This window comes from Hipposideros armiger, unplaced genomic scaffold, assembly GCF_001890085.2.
Source record: "Hipposideros armiger isolate ML-2016 unplaced genomic scaffold, ASM189008v1 scaffold_281, whole genome shotgun sequence".
Lineage (NCBI taxonomy): Eukaryota > Metazoa > Chordata > Mammalia > Chiroptera > Hipposideridae > Hipposideros > Hipposideros armiger.
In genome coordinates, this window is record NW_017731631.1 from 194552 (window position 1) to 212563 (window position 18012).

An 18012-nucleotide genomic window follows, 5' to 3' on the forward strand; every position below is an offset into this window, starting at 1 on the left:
ATAATGGCTGCACCAATCTGCAGTCCCACCAACAGTGCACCAGGGTTTCCTTTTCTCCACAACCTCCCAGTACTTGTTGTTTGTTGATTTATTGATGATAGCCATTCTGACCGGAGTGAAGTGGTATCTCATTGTGGTTTTTATTTGCATTTCTCTAATGGTTAGTGAGGTTGAAAATTTTTTCATATGCCTGATGACCATCTGTATGTCCTCTTTTTAGAGAAATGCCTCTTCTTATCCTCTGCCCATTTTTTAATTGGTTGTTTTTTTTGGTGTCGAGTTGCATGAGTGTTTTATAAATTTTAGATATTAACCCCTAATCAGATATATCATTGGCAAATAACTTCTCCCATTCAGTAGGCTGCTTTTTTGTTTTATTGATGTTTTCCTTTGCTGTGAAAAAACATTTAAGTTTGATGTAATCCCATATGTTAATTTGTTCTTTTATTTCCCTTGCCCAAGGGGAGATAGCTCAGTAAAATATTACTCACGGTCATGTCTGCAAATTTATTCTCTATGTTATCATCTAGGAGTTTTATGGCTTCAGGTCTTACATTTACGTCTTTAATCCATTTTCAATTTGTTCTCATATATGGTGTAAGGAGGTGGTCCATTTTCATTTTTTTGCACAAGTCAGTCCAATTTTCCCAGCACCATTTATTAAATAGACTATCTTTACTCCAATGTAAATTCTTGCTTCCAATGTCATAGATTAAATGACCGTATATGGATGGGTTTATTTCTGGGCTCTCTATTCTGTTCCATTGATCTATGTGTCTGCTTTTATGTCAGTATCATACTCTTTTGATTACAGTAGCCTTATAGTATGATTTGATGTTGGGTGGCTTGGTGGTAAAGAATTCCTTAAGCTTATTCTTTTCTGAGAAGCTCTTTATCTGTCTTTCAATTTTAAGTGATAGCCGTGCTGGGTAGAGCAACCTTAGTTGTACGCCTTTATTTTGCATCACTTTGAATATTTCCTGCCACTCCCTTCTGGCCTGCAGAGTTTGTGTGGAAAAGTCAGTTGTTAGTCTTATAGGAGTTCCTTTGTATGTAACCTGCTGTCTTTCTCTTGCTGCTTTCAGGATCCTGTCTTTGTTTTTAACCTTTGCCATTTTTACTATGATGTGTCTTGGTGTGGGCCTGTTTGGGTTCAGTTATTTGGAACTCTCTGCACTTCCTGGGCTTGTATGTCAATTTCCTTCACCAGGGTAGGGAAGTTTTCAGTCATTATTTCTTCAAATACATTCTCCATCCCTTGCTTCTTCTCTTCTCCTTCTGGTATTCCTATGTTGTGAATATTGTTGCGCTTGATGTTCTCCCACAGGTCTCTTAAACTATTTTCATTGTTTTTTATTCTTCTTTCTTTTTGCTGTTCCAAGTGGGTGATTTCTGCTATTTTGTCTTCTAAATCACTGATCCGATCCTCTGCTTCATCTAATCTACTGGTGATTCCTTCGGGTGTGTTCTTCATTTCAGTTATTGTATTGTTCAGTTGTAATAACTGGTTGTTTTTTATGATTTCTATTTCCTTATTTATGACCTCCTTAAGTTCCTGAAACATTCTTATCATCAGTGTTCTAAACTCTGTCTCTGAAAGTTTGGATACCTCTGTTTCATTTAGTTCCATTTCTAGAGGGTTCCTCTGATCTTTTACTTGGGACATGTTTCTTTGTTTCTTAATTCTGGCTGTTGCTCTGTGATTGCTTTGATGAATTAGAATGATCACCTAGAAAGAAAAAGGAAAAAAAAGAGAAAAATAAGAAAAAATGGAAAAAGAAAACAGGAAAAAGAAAAAAAAGGGGGGGGGGACTCTCCACCCGCTTTAATCTGCAAACCACATGCTCAGCAATAAAGAGACTCTGGGCAACTCAGGACTAGCTGTTGGAGGAAAGGGCTCAGTGCATCATGCGCTGACCTCCCTCCCTTTACACTTGAAGTGAGCTTCCCGCAATTAGCTGCTGTGTGCTCTGGAGCCGTGCTCATCACCAAAAGTTCTCACAGGTTGTTACGGGATTTCTGCTGCTCAAAAAAAGCCTCTCTGTGGGCCGGCCGAGTGGCGCGATGGTTAAGAACTGGCTTGGGATGCCAGAGGGCCCCGGTTCGGATCCCACATATGAGGGCCAGTGACACTGCCCTCCACAGCTAAGATGCTGAACAACAGCTCAACCTGGAGCTGGGCTGCCATGAGTCGCCAGCGACGGCGTGGGCTGCAGTCCCTGTGGCAGTGGATTGCCATGGGCTACCGTGTGTGGCCAGCAGCCAGCGTGAGCGGCCAGCAGCCGCAGTGAGCGGCCGTCCAGAAGCCGGCGACTGATCTGCCTCGCCCGGGAAGAGCGCAATGATGGTGCCAACTTGGGCCAGTGAAGCGGCGTCCTCCACAACTAGACTGAAGAACAAAACGACAGCAACTTGTCTGTTCCCCTTTCCCCAATTCCCCAGCACTGTTCCCATCCCCCCAATTCCCCAATAAAAAAAAAGCCTCTGTGGCCTGTGGAGGTAGGGGCCAGGCAGCAGGGGCTCAGGGTGCCCCTGGCAACACAGCTCTAGGTGAGTGGGGCAGGCCCTCAAGGCACCACAGGATGTGGTCAGTGGCCCCCACCAAGTCAGAGCAGCATTTACTCCTGCATTGGCAACCAGTCCACACATACTCACCAGGAAAACCCCGGCCAAATCACGCAGGTGCACAGCTCATGGCCCTACACTCCCAGGAAAACTCCCAGTCTCAGCCTGTCCCAATCAGCCACTCACAGATCAGGCCGAGCAGCCCAACAATTAATCATCACCTTTGCAACTCTGCATGTGCAGTGCAGAAAGCAGGGACCTAAGGCGAGTCACGCACTCCCGGGTCTCAATAAGCAGCCTGTTGGAGTTGGAGCACGCATGCCACAAGCAGTGCGGAGGGTGGGTATCCAAGGCCGCATGTGCACGCATGCACACACACACTCCTATGCCAATTCCAGCAGACCAATGCGTCCCAGACCTGAGCCTTTGTGGGCGGGCCCAGCCCTGAAAAAATGGCACCCTCCTGTGGACTACTTGTGTGCAAGCTCCACACCAGGGGAACAATGGTCCCAAAAACCTCCAGCTCCCGTACCAAACTTCTCAGTTCAGTCCTTCCCGCAGGCTCCTGGGCTCCACTCACAAAGCCACTCCCTCCACCAGGAACCGGGTGAGTGCTCACCAGCGAGCGAGTCGGTTTGCTGGCTCCACTGGTTCTCCAGCTGCCCTCACCGAGTTGAGCAAAGAGAGTCCTCACTAATTTCTACTTCCAGCTATCGTAGAACTCCTCTTCCTGGCAAAGTAACTCTGGGCTGGTGAGCACGGTGTGGGGCCGGAGGGTCTCGTCCCCAACCAGAGAAACCTTCCCACCACTGAGGTGTCCCTCACAGGGTTCACCCTCTCTCATCTCTACCCCTCTTACCAGACTCGACGTGGCCTCCTCTTCAAGTTCTTTGTTTAGAGGTTCTGTTCATCTAGTGTTTAGGGAACTTCCGAGGTTGAATATCTTATAAATTATTTGTAATTTTGGTGTGATCCTGGGAGGCAGTCGGCACAGCATCTGTCTATTCCGCCGTCTTACCAGAAGTCCCTCAAAGCAAATTTTTGATTAGCAGAGGAAGACATAGTGCCATCAAGACTTGATATCCAGACTAAGAGCTCCTTTCTGCTCAGAGTTGTTTCTTGGGGAAGGTTTCAGAGATGGCACACCCACCTGCTGGAGGCTACACCAGTGGACTTTAATGCTAGTTTAGCTTAGATACATTTTTTTAATTAAAGTTTTTTGGGGTGACAATTATTAGCAAAGTTACATAGATTTCAGGTGAATAATATTGTAATACATCATCTATATATCACATTGTGTGTTCGCCACCCAGAATCAATTCTCTTTTCAAACAAATTAATGTGTTTTTACAAGGTGGGGAATGGGAGGCAACCACCACAAATTAGGCCTAATAGTTTGCCTATAGGCTGGCTCACTAGGCAGTTTCCAGAGCTTCTCTGTTGCACCTACATCTCTTTCTGCTCCCACCCCCCAAAAAAGAAATGGGGTTTCTCCCCAAAAATCAATTGAATAAATGCCAGCAGCCCTCAGGGTTTACTCTTAGCCCCGCCTCAGTAGCATAGAATTCTGGGGTCTCTGCAACTAATGCTAATTCTGACTTCCAGAAGCAGCTCGAAGACTTCATTCCATGTTAGGTTGTATGTTAAGGAAATGCTTTGGCTGGAAATATAGTGTTTTTATTGTGTGGGTATAAAGCACCAGTTCCTTGAAAAATTATCCAGAAATGGGAGTATTTAACATGGGAAAGATATAAAAGGAACTGACAACCTAAGAGAGGTGAACAGATTTGTTTCTGAAAAGGGAGACCCTAGACTACTAAGTGGTTACACATCTTTCATCTGAGTAGACTGCATAGACAAATTGCTCAGCCAAATCAAATGGAAATTAAAGGATTCTGTGGAGCTGGTAGAGAAAGTATCTCAGGAGCACAAAGGTCACTTTAGTTACCGGAAACTGCCAGAGGATGACTTATTTGCTAGAAAAAAACAATCAGATAGACATAATATCTGGTGTATTTTTGAGGCAGTATTAAATCTGATAAACATGACACCAATAGGATTGACTTAATTCAGGTTGTATGAGTTGGAGAACTTAACAACTTATCTTCCAAGTACCAGCCTTTATCTCAGAAGCAGTCTTGACAGCAGAGAACAGAGTCTAAAACATGTCCTTCTCTGACTCCTGCCATGTATGTGTCACCCCTGGCCTCTGCCCCGGCCTCAGCTCTCTGAGTGGGGATAATTAGAATGTCATTTCTGCCAGCTTTGTTTTTTCTGGGTCACTGACTTCAGACTTGATCAAAATAGGAGTGTTTTACTGAAAAAAATAAATGTCCTCTTCCTCATCCAAGCCTGGCTTATTTCCTGGGGGACCATGCACCATAGGTCCAGCACACACAGACAGCTTCTATACAAGCACGACAGTGTATATAGAGGTCCCAAGTGGGGGCGCGTGGCAGAGGAGGAGTCTGAACTCTCCACAGCAGCAGGTGCTCCCTCTCCCTCTCAGTGGCAGGGCACTGACATGCAAAGGCCTCAGACAAACGTGCTGAGGAACATATCACAGCAAACTGTTCTGGGAACTGTTAAGGCTTGTGTTTAATGTTTATCCAATGGCCTCCATCTGAGAGGCTCTGTAGAACATGTACAACACAAGCTCAGATTTATACTCCATTAGCATCCAAATTTCTAGCTGTCCAGAGGCATATGGTACCAATCAGAGAAGGCTAGCCTATATGGAGGTTGAGAGCACATAAAGACATGAAGACAGAATGAGGTTGCTAGGTATTTGGGAGAAACCCTAAGAGATAGGGGACAAAGAGCCCCCAGTGGTGCTAGAGGAGAGGTCAAAGACAACCTTTGTCTTCATTACAACATCACTAGTTGCTCTCTATTAACAGACAGAATTAAAGGGCAGGCCCTATCTGAGGATAGCCTTTATCCACTTCATTATTGAGTGTAAGGTTTCTTCCATTCAGGGAAATAGAATGCAATGCCAGTCTATATCTTGTTTTCAAACATTCAGATTCAATAAGAAAAAAAAATGCTTACCTTGGGTTTTACTCAAGGCACAATGAAGAGTAGCTACATTACTATATCTAGGAATGGGACTGATTTTTCTGCCTTTGTCTAGGCTAAGAGAAGAGAAATAAAGTACAGAATAAGTGGGTGGTAGGGTAAGAGGGCATATAATTCAGTTCTCTAAGAAATGCCCAGTGATAAATAGTAGCTATCGAGGAGATGTCAGGGCAGGCATTGGGCTAACTCCTGTGTCCAGAAAGGAACTAGAGTGGAGCCATGTTTGGTTGGTCTGTGAGTTCCCAGTGCCTAATGTATGGCACAAGGTATATCTCACACACACACACACACACACACACACACACACACATATTCACCAATACTTGTTTCTAACTCCTTAACATGTCTCAAATCCATTTACTTCTCTCCATTCCCACGGTTGTCATCCTAGTTCAGGCCACCATCGTCCCTCACCTGGACCACTGCAGGAGCCTCCTATCAGCCTGCCTCCCATCTTACCTCCTCCTCCATTATTGTCTCAACAGCAGCCAATGTGATCCCTGTAGTACCTAAGTATGAGTATGGCACACCCCTACTTAAAGTTCTTCAGCAGTTTCCCACAGCCATCAGAATAAACTAGACATGTACATCCTTTCATTACCTGGTGTATTTGTCTGCTAAAGCTACCTTAACAAAATACCATAGACTGGGTGGCTTTAACAAAATAATTTTTTCAAAGTTTTGGAGGCTAAAAGTTCAAGATCAAGGTGTCAGCAGGTTTGGTTTCTCCTGAGGCCTCTCTCCTTGGCTTGCAGAAGACCACTCTCTTACTGTGCCCTCATATGGGATTTTTCTCTGTGCATACACACTCCTGATGTCTCTTTCTCTTCTTATAAGGAAACAAGACCTGTTGGATTACAGCCCCAACTGTATGGCCTCATTTAACTTTTATTACCTTGTTAAAGGATCTATTGCCAAATACAGTCACATCAGGTATTAGGACTTCAACATATGAATTAAGGGGGAGACACAATATAGTTCAAAATACCTAGCCACTGTCAACCTCCTGACTCCATTGTTAACCACTCCCATACACTCAGCCTAAATTATTAGTCTTACTGAATTTTTTGTAGTAACCTAAATGGGCCACACAGTCTCTAACAACTGGACCTTCACCCTGCTGTTCCCTCTACCTGGATTGTCCTCCACTCTACTTCCCCTTCACCCATTTCACCCCATTCGTCTCCTACTGATCATTTCAGACCCTAATTAATTAGCATGTTCTTTGAGGATACTCTGCCTCCTGACTCCTAGTCTGGGTGAAGTGCTTTCATACTCTCCATTGCCTCCTTCTCGTAGCATGGAGAGTAATTTCCTAATGGAGCCTCCAAAGGTTCTACTAGACCATGAGTCATTTGAGGGCAGAGGCTGTGTCATAGTAGTGTTTTGAAAGCCTATCACAATGCTTAGCACAGAGAAGATACTCAGCAAATAGTAAATGAAAGAACAAATCAACCTGTTTCTTTACTGAGGAAAGGGAGATATGGAGTGAACCAGGTCAAGCTAGGTGGCAACATGTTACAACTTAACGTTCCAAGTTACCAACAGATGTGCTGTACCTGAGTATTCCACAAGATGGATGCTAGGTCTATGCTAATGGAAAGTCCTATCCCAAAAGTTGCTGTTAGAATAAAATCTGGTTTCTCCAGCACTCCGTTTTTCAAAAGTCTTATAACTTTGCTTTCCATGCATCTACAGGACAGTGAGAGAGATTTGCACATAAGAGCAACACAGAAACCCTGGAGCAGTGACCCTCATACTTTAGTGTGCATCAGAATCACCTGTAAGGCTCATTAAAACACAGATGGCTGGGCCCCTACCTCCAGTGTTTCTGATTCAATAGTTCTAATTTGGGGCCTCAGAATTTGTATTTCTAACAAGTTCCCAGGTGATACTATTTCTGCTGGTCCAGAGACCACACTGAAAAAACACTGCTCTAGAGGATCCTTCTGGAATTATTGCAAAAAAATTACATTTGCTGGAAATGGTATAAATGATAAATATGATTACTAGAATATTGGATTAACCATCCTCCCCCAACATTGCCAGACAAAACCAACATTGCTGAAATTCATGAGACAAGGGCAACTTATAAGCCAGTTTTTTTTTTCAAGGTAAAACTGCCCCAGGAAAGATATTGTAACCTAATGGTGTGTATTCTGTACTTTTTCCAGGTGAGATTAGAGTGGCCAACCGACCTTGCAGTTAATCCCATGGACAATTCATTGTATGTCTTGGATAACAACATTGTGCTGCAAATCTCTGAGAACAGGCGTGTGCGGATCATTGCAGGGCGCCCCATTCACTGCCAGGTGCCAGGTATCAATCATTTTTTGGTCAGCAAGGTGGCAATTCACTCCACTCTGGAGTCAGCTAGGGCTATCAGTGTCTCCCACAGCGGACTGCTCTTCATAGCTGAAACAGACGAGAGGAAAGTAAATCGAATTCAGCAAGTTACCACCAATGGGGAGATCTCTATCATGGCTGGTGCCCCCACTGACTGTGACTGCAAAATTGATCCCAACTGTGACTGTTTCTCAGGTATGACCATTTTTAGCAATTCACCATTTCCCCCTCTCTGTTTCCAAAAGAAAATGTGCATTACAAGAGTCAAAAATAAAACAAAAATGTTACTTGTGAACATTAATGTGAACAAGTGAAGAAAGCAATGGGTTGTGGGTCAGATAGCCTAGTATCTGGTCATTGTTCCACAACTTATTCACTGAGTGGCCCCAGGAAAGCCACAAAACTTTTTCATGACTTGCTTACTTCATCTGTTAAATAAAAATATCATTTGTCTCATTTATATCCCCTTACTGGTTTGAGGATAAATTAGTATAATACAAATTTTGATACTCTAAGTTAAAGTCAAGGCTGCTATACAAATGTAAGATCATGATAGCATTTCTACTTTAGAGAAAGAGAAACTATGTAAAACCCACATTTTCTAATTTAGCTAAGGAAAAATTTACTTCCCCTAAGTGATTTGTTTCCAGATTAACAGAATCTGCTATTTGAAACCCAATGAGACTAGGAACAGATTGCTTCGGAGACACATGAGCACAGTTAAATCCCACAATGGAGGGTTCTCAGGATATCGGTCTGCTACTCACATTGTTTTTTAAAAAATCCAAAACTTTCTCCATAACCAATAATGCCCTTTGCTTCCAGTTAAAATAGAAAAAAAAAATTTTAAGAAAGAAAAGAGCCTTTTTCCTTAAAACATGGAAAGGATATTCCAGGTAGCCAACATTCCTTGAAATGTCAATGGATACATTTATTGCTGGGACGTGGAAATCCCTCCATGCTGCTTGCAGCCCTATTAAACTGTTCATCCAGACCCAAATTGTTCTCTTAACCTTTGCTTTTCCTTGGGTGAGAGGAATCTAAAGTCAGCAATTTGGTCGATAAAACTTTTGATCAATAGCTCTGATGTTTTCCTGGACAATTCGTTTTATAGCTATTTTGTTAATTTATCTTTCATTCAATACAAATCTAATGTGTATTTCAGTTATCAAATTTGATGTTCTGAATCATTGTTGCACTTACAGGCTTAGTATACTTTGACAATGTGACAATGAGAATTAACCGAAGAAAGATCTTTACTCTAGGCACAGTAGGATTGGAAAGTCCTATAAGCATTGACAGGCATAAGTCTCAGGGATTTCCAGCCAAATTTTGTATGACTATTACTATTTGTTCTTTTTGTGTCTTGCAATACAAGAGATACTGAATAACGGGATTAAGGATTTCACAAAACTGTTACTGAGATCATTGCAACTTACTGTTTATCTTCAGTGGTACTTACTCAAGAATTTTGAATAATGGGTTTGAAATTTGTCAAGGAGGACATGCAGGGAATGTTGGTTCACTGATTGTTCCCTTTAAAATGATTCTTAATGTACTGTGGTTTCTGTATATGGTATGTTCATATAAATGCTTATAATAACAGTTATTAAAATCAGTTTCTTTCTCCCACAGGTGATGGTGGCTATGCTAAAGATGCGAAGATGAAAGCCCCTTCCTCCTTAGCAGTGTCGCCTGATGGTACCCTCTATGTAGCAGACCTTGGGAACGTTCGAATTCGTACCATTAGCAGGAACCAAGCCCACCTGAATGACATGAACCTTTATGAGATTGCTTCACCTGCTGATCAAGAACTCTACCAGTTCACTGTCAATGGAACCCACCTGCACACCTTGAACTTGATAACAAGGGACTATGTGTATAATTTCACCTACAATGCTGAAGGTGACTTGGGTGCCATTACCAGTAGCAATGGCAACTCAGTGCATATTCGCCGGGATGCAGGCGGAATGCCCCTTTGGCTTGTGGTACCTGGTGGACAGGTGTACTGGCTGACCATAAGCAGCAATGGAGTCCTGAAAAGAGTGTCAGCCCAAGGCTATAACCTGGCCTTGATGACCTATCCAGGAAACACAGGGCTGCTGGCTACCAAAAGTAATGAAAATGGATGGACAACTGTTTATGAGTAAGTTTCTAATTCTCACCAAAGGTTTGCTCAGATTTTTTTTTGAAATCGTATTATAGTGGGAAAATGGCTTAGTAATTGCTGGTTATTACATGTGATTGTCTCCTAACAACCACAATAAAAATTTAAATGTCAGGAAGAAAATTATACCAAATTCCTAGGGTTTGGGCCCATTTTTCCCTATCAGTTTTGTAGCACATAATTATAAAAACATAGACTGAGTGAAGAATCAAGTTGGGCACTGCAAGAAACAGGAATGAGATAGAAGTCCATGTACTCCAGAAATTTATAGCATACTTGTGACAACAAGATAAAAATTTTATTTAAATAACAGAACTAGAAAGTTTTTCAAAAACAGTGAAGAAGTGGTGTGTTTTAACTAGTATTTATTGATCCCTGTGAGGTTTGATAGATAAATAAGTAATAAATGTGCACCCAGCCCAGCCCAACTCAGTATAAGTTGCTATGGGAGGTAAGAAAGAAGTGAGAATATAAGAAGTGGACCCTGGAAAGCACTATAAAATGAAGTGGGGCAAGTGCTGAATAGAAGAGGCTACGTTTCATTGGCTACTTCTGTGAAATGTAAAGCCAAATGCTCCTCTACAAGGTTGGGCTCCCCCTTTTCTCTGTACAAGTCAAAGAATCTGGCACATTTTGGCATTCACAGACTGGATCTGTGACAACTTTGTTTAAAAAGGCATTAACACAAGATGTGTCTGACAGCAAGCTACAAGGAGGTGTCATGACACAGAAATGGAGACCATTGTCCTTGCCTTTTAAAGCATGGACAACCTTGTTTGCAAGTCAACACATTTAGAAAGCTAGTCAGCCAGCACTCAGCAAGCATCTTTCCCACAAAGGGAACTGCTGATTTTTTAACCAATTTTCTGAGTGAAGATAATACATGGAATCTGAACATCTGGGTCTGAAATGGCATTAAAGTGAAGAATATGAGAAGTGGAGGTATTAAGTATGAGGAGCTCCAAGTGTCACTATTCTATGAGGATATAGAGAATATGAAGAGAATATGTCCAATCCCAGGAGAACCTCCTGAGGAAATAGACAAAACAATTGGCTTTCAAGTTTTGGCTCATTTCCCAAAGAAATGCCACAAATACAAAAGAGCTGGACAGCATTTTAGTTTCACTTAGAAAAATGTATTCAGTTGTTTCTGTTGCAAGTCTTTCTGTATTTTTTGAAAATTTTCTCTTACATCTTAATAACAGTAATAAAAGCCACTCTTCACTGAAGCTTTACTATGTGCCAGGTACTAGGATATGTGATTTACATACATTATTAATATTTGATCCCCAAAATAACATCATGAGACAGGTGCTCCTAGTACACCTGTTTTATGGATGAGAAATTGAGGCACAGAACAGTTAATTTGTCCTGAGTCACACAGATATCCACTATTCAAACTCCAATAGTCTGACTCAAGAGACCACATTTTAAAATCCCTTAATAAAAATAAAGCTGCTAATGAGAATATTAAAAAAAACTTATGCGACATCACACTGCAACTGAAATTAGACCAACTATTTTGAAAGCTAAAATTGAATTCAGTCAAGCAAGAAGAAATGCCTTAAGTATTAACTTAGTTTTCAAAACAACCAGTTAAACCCATTTATTTATCAAATCATCACATTATACTCTTTAAATATATAAACAATTGGAATTGTCATTTATAACTTGATAAAACTAAAGAAAAAACACAAATTAACCCAGGCCACCATTCATTTATTTATTTAACAAATATTTCCTGAGCATCTACTATGTGCCAGAAGGTGCTCTGGTGCTGGTAATACAGCCATGAACAAACCAGATAAAAGTTTCTACCTTCATAGAGCTTACATTGGAAGGAGACAAATAAAATGTACAGAACTTCAGATGCTGATATGAAGGTTTGACAATTAAATTCGCAAACTTTTTGCAATGATGTTGCTAACCTTTTTTGATATCAGAGGAATTATTCATTATGAATTTGTACCAACAGGACAAATAGTTATCAAGTTTACTATTTGGAAGTGCTGAAAAAGCTGCGTGAAAAAGTTAGAGGACCTGAACTTTTCGCCAACAATTCATGGCTCTTGCATCATGAAAATGCACCAGCTCACATGGCTCTGTCTGTGAGGGAGTTGTTAGCCAGTAAACAGATAACTGTATTGGAACACCCATCCTACTCACCTGATTTGGCTCACAATTACTTCTTTCTTTACCCAAAAATAAATAAAATATTGATAAGAAGACATTTTGATGACATTCAGGACATCAAGGGTAATATGATGACAGCTCTGATGACTGTTCCAGAAAGAGTTTCAAATTTGCTTTGAAGGGTGTACTAGGCACTGGCATTGGTGCATAGCTTCCCAAGGGGAGTACTTCGAAGGTGACTGTAGTGATATTCAGCAATGAGGTATGTATATTGCACTTTTTCAAGGATGAGTTCATGAACTTAATTGTGACACCTCATAAGTTATTTGGAGAAAATAGAACAGAATAAGGGAGATCAAGAGTGTGCAGCCAAAGGGTTTTTATTTCAGGTTGCGTGGTCAGTGAAGATCTTATTAAAAAGGTGACATTTGAGTACAATAGTCTGCCCCTTACCTGTGGTTTTGCTTTCCATGGTTTCAGTTACCTATGGTCAACCATGGTCTGAAAATATGAAATGGAAAATTCCATAAATAATTCATTAAGTTTTAAATTGCACACCGCTCTGGAGAGTGTGATAAAATTTTGCACTTTCCTGTCACTGCCTACCCAGGATGTGAACCATCCCTTTGTCCCACAGAGCCACACTTGTTAGTCACTTAGTAACCTTCTCAGTTATTATATCGAGTGTTATGACATTGATATCTTAGTGCTTGTGTTCAAATAACCCTTATTTTACTTAATAATGGCCCCAGAATGCAAGAGTAGTGATGCTGGCGATTTAGATATGCCAAGGAGAAGCCATAAAGCACTTTCTTTAAGTAAAAAGGTGAGGTGAAAGTTCTTGAGTTAATAAGGAAAGCAAAAAAAAAACATACTGAGGTTCCTAAGGTCTATGGTAAGAACAAATTTTCTATCCGTTAAGTTGTGAAGAAGGAAAAATAAATTTGTGCTCATTTTACTGCCACACTTCAAACTGCAAGATAGAAAAGGCATTAAATTTGTGAGTGGAAAACATGAACACAGAGAGGCCAACTCACATAACTTGTATTACAGTATATTGTTATATGTTTTATTTTATTATTAGTTATTATTGTCAATCTCTTATTGTGCATAACTTATAAATTAAGCTTTATCATAGGTATGTATGTACATGAGAAAACATAGTGTATATAGGGTTCAGTACTGTCTGTGGTTTCAGGCATCCACTGGGGGTCTTAGACTGTATCCCCTGTGGATAAGGGTGACTACTATAAATACCTGTAGGAGGAGAGGGAATAAGCCATAAAGATATCTGGAGTGGAGGAAGAGAAATAACATTCGAGGCTGAGTGAACAACTGCAAAGGCCCTGTAGCAGGAAAAAATCTGATGTGTCCAAAGATTAGTAAGGCAGCTACTGTGACTGTAGTGTAATAAGTAAGAGTAATTGGGAGATGAAATCTAGGAAGTAGCGGGGATACTTCATGTAGAACATTGTAGGCCTCTGTAAAAGCTTTGACTTTTATTGAGTAACAGGTGGAACTACTGAATGGTTTTGACAAAAAGAGTGATATAATCGGACTTATATTTTTAAGAATCACTCTCTATTGAAAACATATTGGTGGAAGTAGGTGAACCTAATGGTAGAGAGGGTTTGCAATAATCCAAGCAAAAATGGTGACTTAAATCAGAGAGTGGGTACAGTAAGAATTTGCAAAATCCTAAATATATTTTGAGAGTAAATATATCAAAACTTACTGACAGATTGGACGTGGTGTGTGGGAGAAAGAAGGGTCAGAGGTAACTCCAAAATTTTTGACCTGAGCAAATTGATGTTGGACTTTGCATTTACCAAGATGGAGAAGACTAGGCAAGGAGTACATTATATCAGATGGGAGATCGGAAATTCTGTTTTGGATATGATCAGTTTGGCTAGATATCCAAGTGAAAATATCAAGTAACAATTGGATATGTAAGTCTGGAATTAGCAGAAAGGCTTGAGATTTGAAATTTGGAGGTCCAAATTTTGCATCCACCAGTGTTTAGATTGTATTTAAAACCATTAAATGGGAAGAGATCTTCACTGAACTGCATATAGACAAGGAAGAAAACAGACCTGTGACAACCTGGAGCACTCCAAAGTTTAGAGTTGAATATATGAAGAGGAACCAACAAATGGACTGAAAAGGAAAATTCAGTGAAGTAGTAGGAAAACCAGGAGAGTGAGATGTCCTGGAAGCCAAGTAAAACAGGAAGAAGAAATTGATTGCATCAAATATTCCTGATAAGTCACGTAAAATAAGGACTGAGAATTGACCAGTCTAGTATTGTGGAAATCATTGTTGACCTTGAGAAGAGCAAGTGCTGTGGCACAGTGGGAGACAAAAGCCTGAGCAGAACAGTTTTAAGAGAGAATGGATACACACGTGTTCATAGCAATGCTATTTATAGTAGCCAAAAAGTGTAAAGAACCCATGTCCATCAAGTAATGAACAGAAAAACTAAATGGGGTATATCAATACCATAGAATATTATTCATCCATAAGAAGGAATGAAGTTCTGACACATACTACAACAGGAATGAACCTTTAAAACAGTATGCTAAGAAGCCAGACACAAAAGTACAAATTTTGTATAGTTCCATTTATATGAAATGTTCAGAAAATGCAAATTCATAGAGGCAGAAAGTATTTAGATTAGTGGTTTCCAAGAGCTGGGGAGAGTAGTGAATAAGGAACGACTGCTAATGAGTATGGAGTTTATTTTAGGGTGAGGAAAATGTTCTAGAAGTGGTGTAAAGTCCAAGATGGCGGAATAGGTAAACACTATGCCTGCCACCTCTCAAGATCACATTAAAATTACAACTAAATTATAGAACAATGAATCTTGAGAACCATTTGAAGACTAGCTGAACAGGACCCCTATAACTAAGGGTATAAAGAAGAGGCCACACTGAGACTGGCAGGAGAAGTGGAGACGACATAAAGCAGGCTGACCCAACCAATAGTGGTTGAACACCAGGAGGGACACCTCAGAAGCAGGTGGAGATCCCCCATGAAGTGTGAGGGGTCCTAGTCCCACACCAGGCTCCCCAACCCAGTGATCCTGTGATGAGAATAGGAGTCCTCACAACATCTCACAGTGAAAAATCAGTGAGGATTCCACCCACCCATCCCAGTGAGATGGAAGGCAGCTAGAAACCCAGACGTCTTCTTAAAGGGCCTGCTCACAGACTCACTCATTTGAAAGCACTCACCCTGGGATCTCGTGGAGGGACAGCAATTCGAGAGGCACCAGAGACTTAAAGAGAAAGGCTGAGTTGTGTGGCTTAGATTGAGGGCTAGAGGAACAGCCACCAGTATCTCTGTGAGCAGCCCGCCTCACATGTAGCCTATAGGAGGGCACCATCTTTTCTATGTTGAAACCTCCCCCAAAGGGTCAAATCTGAGATCCCATTAGTCTGGTAAAATCTGTGTGCACACCACCTTGGTGACTCCTGCAACCTCACCCGCCTATTGTGACATCGTTGGGGACAGTCTCAGCTTCTGGGCAGCCTACACTGCCCACAAGCTGAGGAAGCCTTTTGCAGCAAAAGATGGCTTGCAGTGGCCAAAATAACTTTCAGTGGAGGATGATCAGCTACAGTTTGCCCTGCAGCCTTTCTTAGGTAGCTCTCAGTGATCTGGGAGTCCAATGCAAGCAGTGGCTGGCCACAGTGGTGTTTTGTGGGTCAGCCACAGGCTCATGGCTGGTGCAAGAACTGAATTTGCATTAACTGTAAAAACCACTGACCACACCCCAGTGACTCCTTGGGACCCCACCCTGCTCAACTCAGGCAGCATCGCCAGGGACACTGTCAAGACCAGGTCAACCAGTTCAGCCCACATACCTAAGAAGATTCTTTCAGCAGCTGAGCTTTACAGGCAGCCAGCAGATAGCAACAGGCCTAAGGGCCCTTGGGCCCTTAGCTAAATTGCCACAGGCCCGATGCTAATGGCAGCTGACCTTCGTCACAGTGAGGCCACCCCCACATGACTCCAGTTGCAGCACAGGCATCAACCAACTACATATATGAGGTGTGATCAAAGAAATATGATGAATATATAAATTTAAAAAATTGTTATAGTAAAAGACACATTGTCATTAATCTGTGTGACACAGAGCATTGTCATGATAGTAGATGATTTACAGCACATTTTCAAACATACATCTCAACCATAGCTAACACCCAACTGACTACACTGAACAAGTTTAAATTTGTCACACACTGTTACTAAGGTTGGACACACCACTCCCTGTATTGAAGACCCCTGACTTTCATTGCATGGCACTTGGCAGCAGCATTGATCTGTGATCACTGTATTTTGTGATCACAACAGAAGGTTGTGTGTCACACATCACTTCTGGTAGGGCAATTTCTGTCAAATAAAAACATTGCAGTGTGTCCTCATCCACCTTATTCACCATATCTGGCATTGTGCGACTTCTGACTCTTCCCCAAAGTCAAAATGATTCAGGACATGGAGGCAGCCACGACAACACAACTAAAGACACTCATGAAAGAGGACTTCCAGAACTGCTTCAGAAAGTGGCAAGAACAATGGGACAAGTGTGTTTGAAGCAAGGGGGATTATTTTGAAGAATTAATGGCGATGTGTCTTTTACTGTAATGGGGTTTTTTAAATTTAAACATTCACCATATTGCTTGATCACAGCTTGTAACTGTGTCACTCCTACCAGGTAACACCAGGCCAGGCTGAAATTGGCCTGCACGGGAGCCCCTCTCCAGATGAACCAGAAACAACACACCCAGAGTCCAACCTCAGATCACTCCAGAGCAATACCCAATTAGCCCCACAAGCAGCACATCCAAAGGGTGGTCTCAACAGGCACAAGAGCCCACTGGGGCAAATCTCCCTCTGAGTCATCAATCCACACATGGCAGCTCATACTCTGTGAGCATAGCCAAGCCTCACAACCAGTCAGCCTGAGACTCAATCTCACCCACTGACACACCAAAAGCAATCAAAGCTCAACTACAACAGGAGAATACACACAACACACACAAGGGACACTCCTGGAACACACACATAGGTTATCAGGGAGACTGTGCCACTGAGCCACACAGGATACATACTACGTAAGGCCACCTGGCAAAGGCTGAAATGCATAAGAGACCTACCTAATACACAGAAGCAAACACAGAGAGTCAGCCAAAATGCGTAAACAAAGAAACGTGTCAAACAAAAAAACAGGAGAAAATTACAAAAATAGAACTAAATGAAATGGAGACAACCAACCTACCAGAGATAGAGGTTAAAACACTGGTTATAAGAATGCTTAAGGAGGGCTGGCTGAGTGGCTCAGTTGGTTAAGAGCTCGCTCAAGAGTTTGAGCTCTGAGCAACAGTGGTTCGATTCCCAGCCCGAGATGAGCAGCTGCTGAGCTGCCAACTGGTGGCACGATGGCTCAGCTTAAAAAAAAAAAGAACCCTTAAGGAACTTAGTGACAACTTCAACTAAGAGTAAGCATAATGTTGTAAGCATTTCTTAGGGGGCCAGATGGACCCATGACCTTTTGGAGAGTCCACTTCATAGTTGATGTAGAGGCCTGATGACCACATTGTATTCCTGAAACTGATGTTGAATAATACTGTATGTCAACGATAATTATATATACATATATAACCTCGGGACATGGAGTAGAGTGCGGGAACGGATTCAATGGAATTGTAATAGATAAGCAT

The 18012-nt window shown here is 41.7% G+C and overlaps 1 protein-coding gene across 1 annotated transcript in view; it reads left to right on the plus strand.

The window, feature by feature from the left end:
• The window catches only part of TENM1 (teneurin transmembrane protein 1), a 231736-nt gene that overhangs the window by 162856 nt on the left and 50868 nt on the right, over positions 1 to 18012 (plus strand). Inside the window, exons 13-14 of the mRNA XM_019657906.1 lie at positions 7818 to 8184; positions 9625 to 10135. Coding sequence (XP_019513451.1) covers positions 7818 to 8184; positions 9625 to 10135 — 878 coding nt within the window. The remainder of the gene's footprint in view (positions 1 to 7817; positions 8185 to 9624; positions 10136 to 18012) is intronic.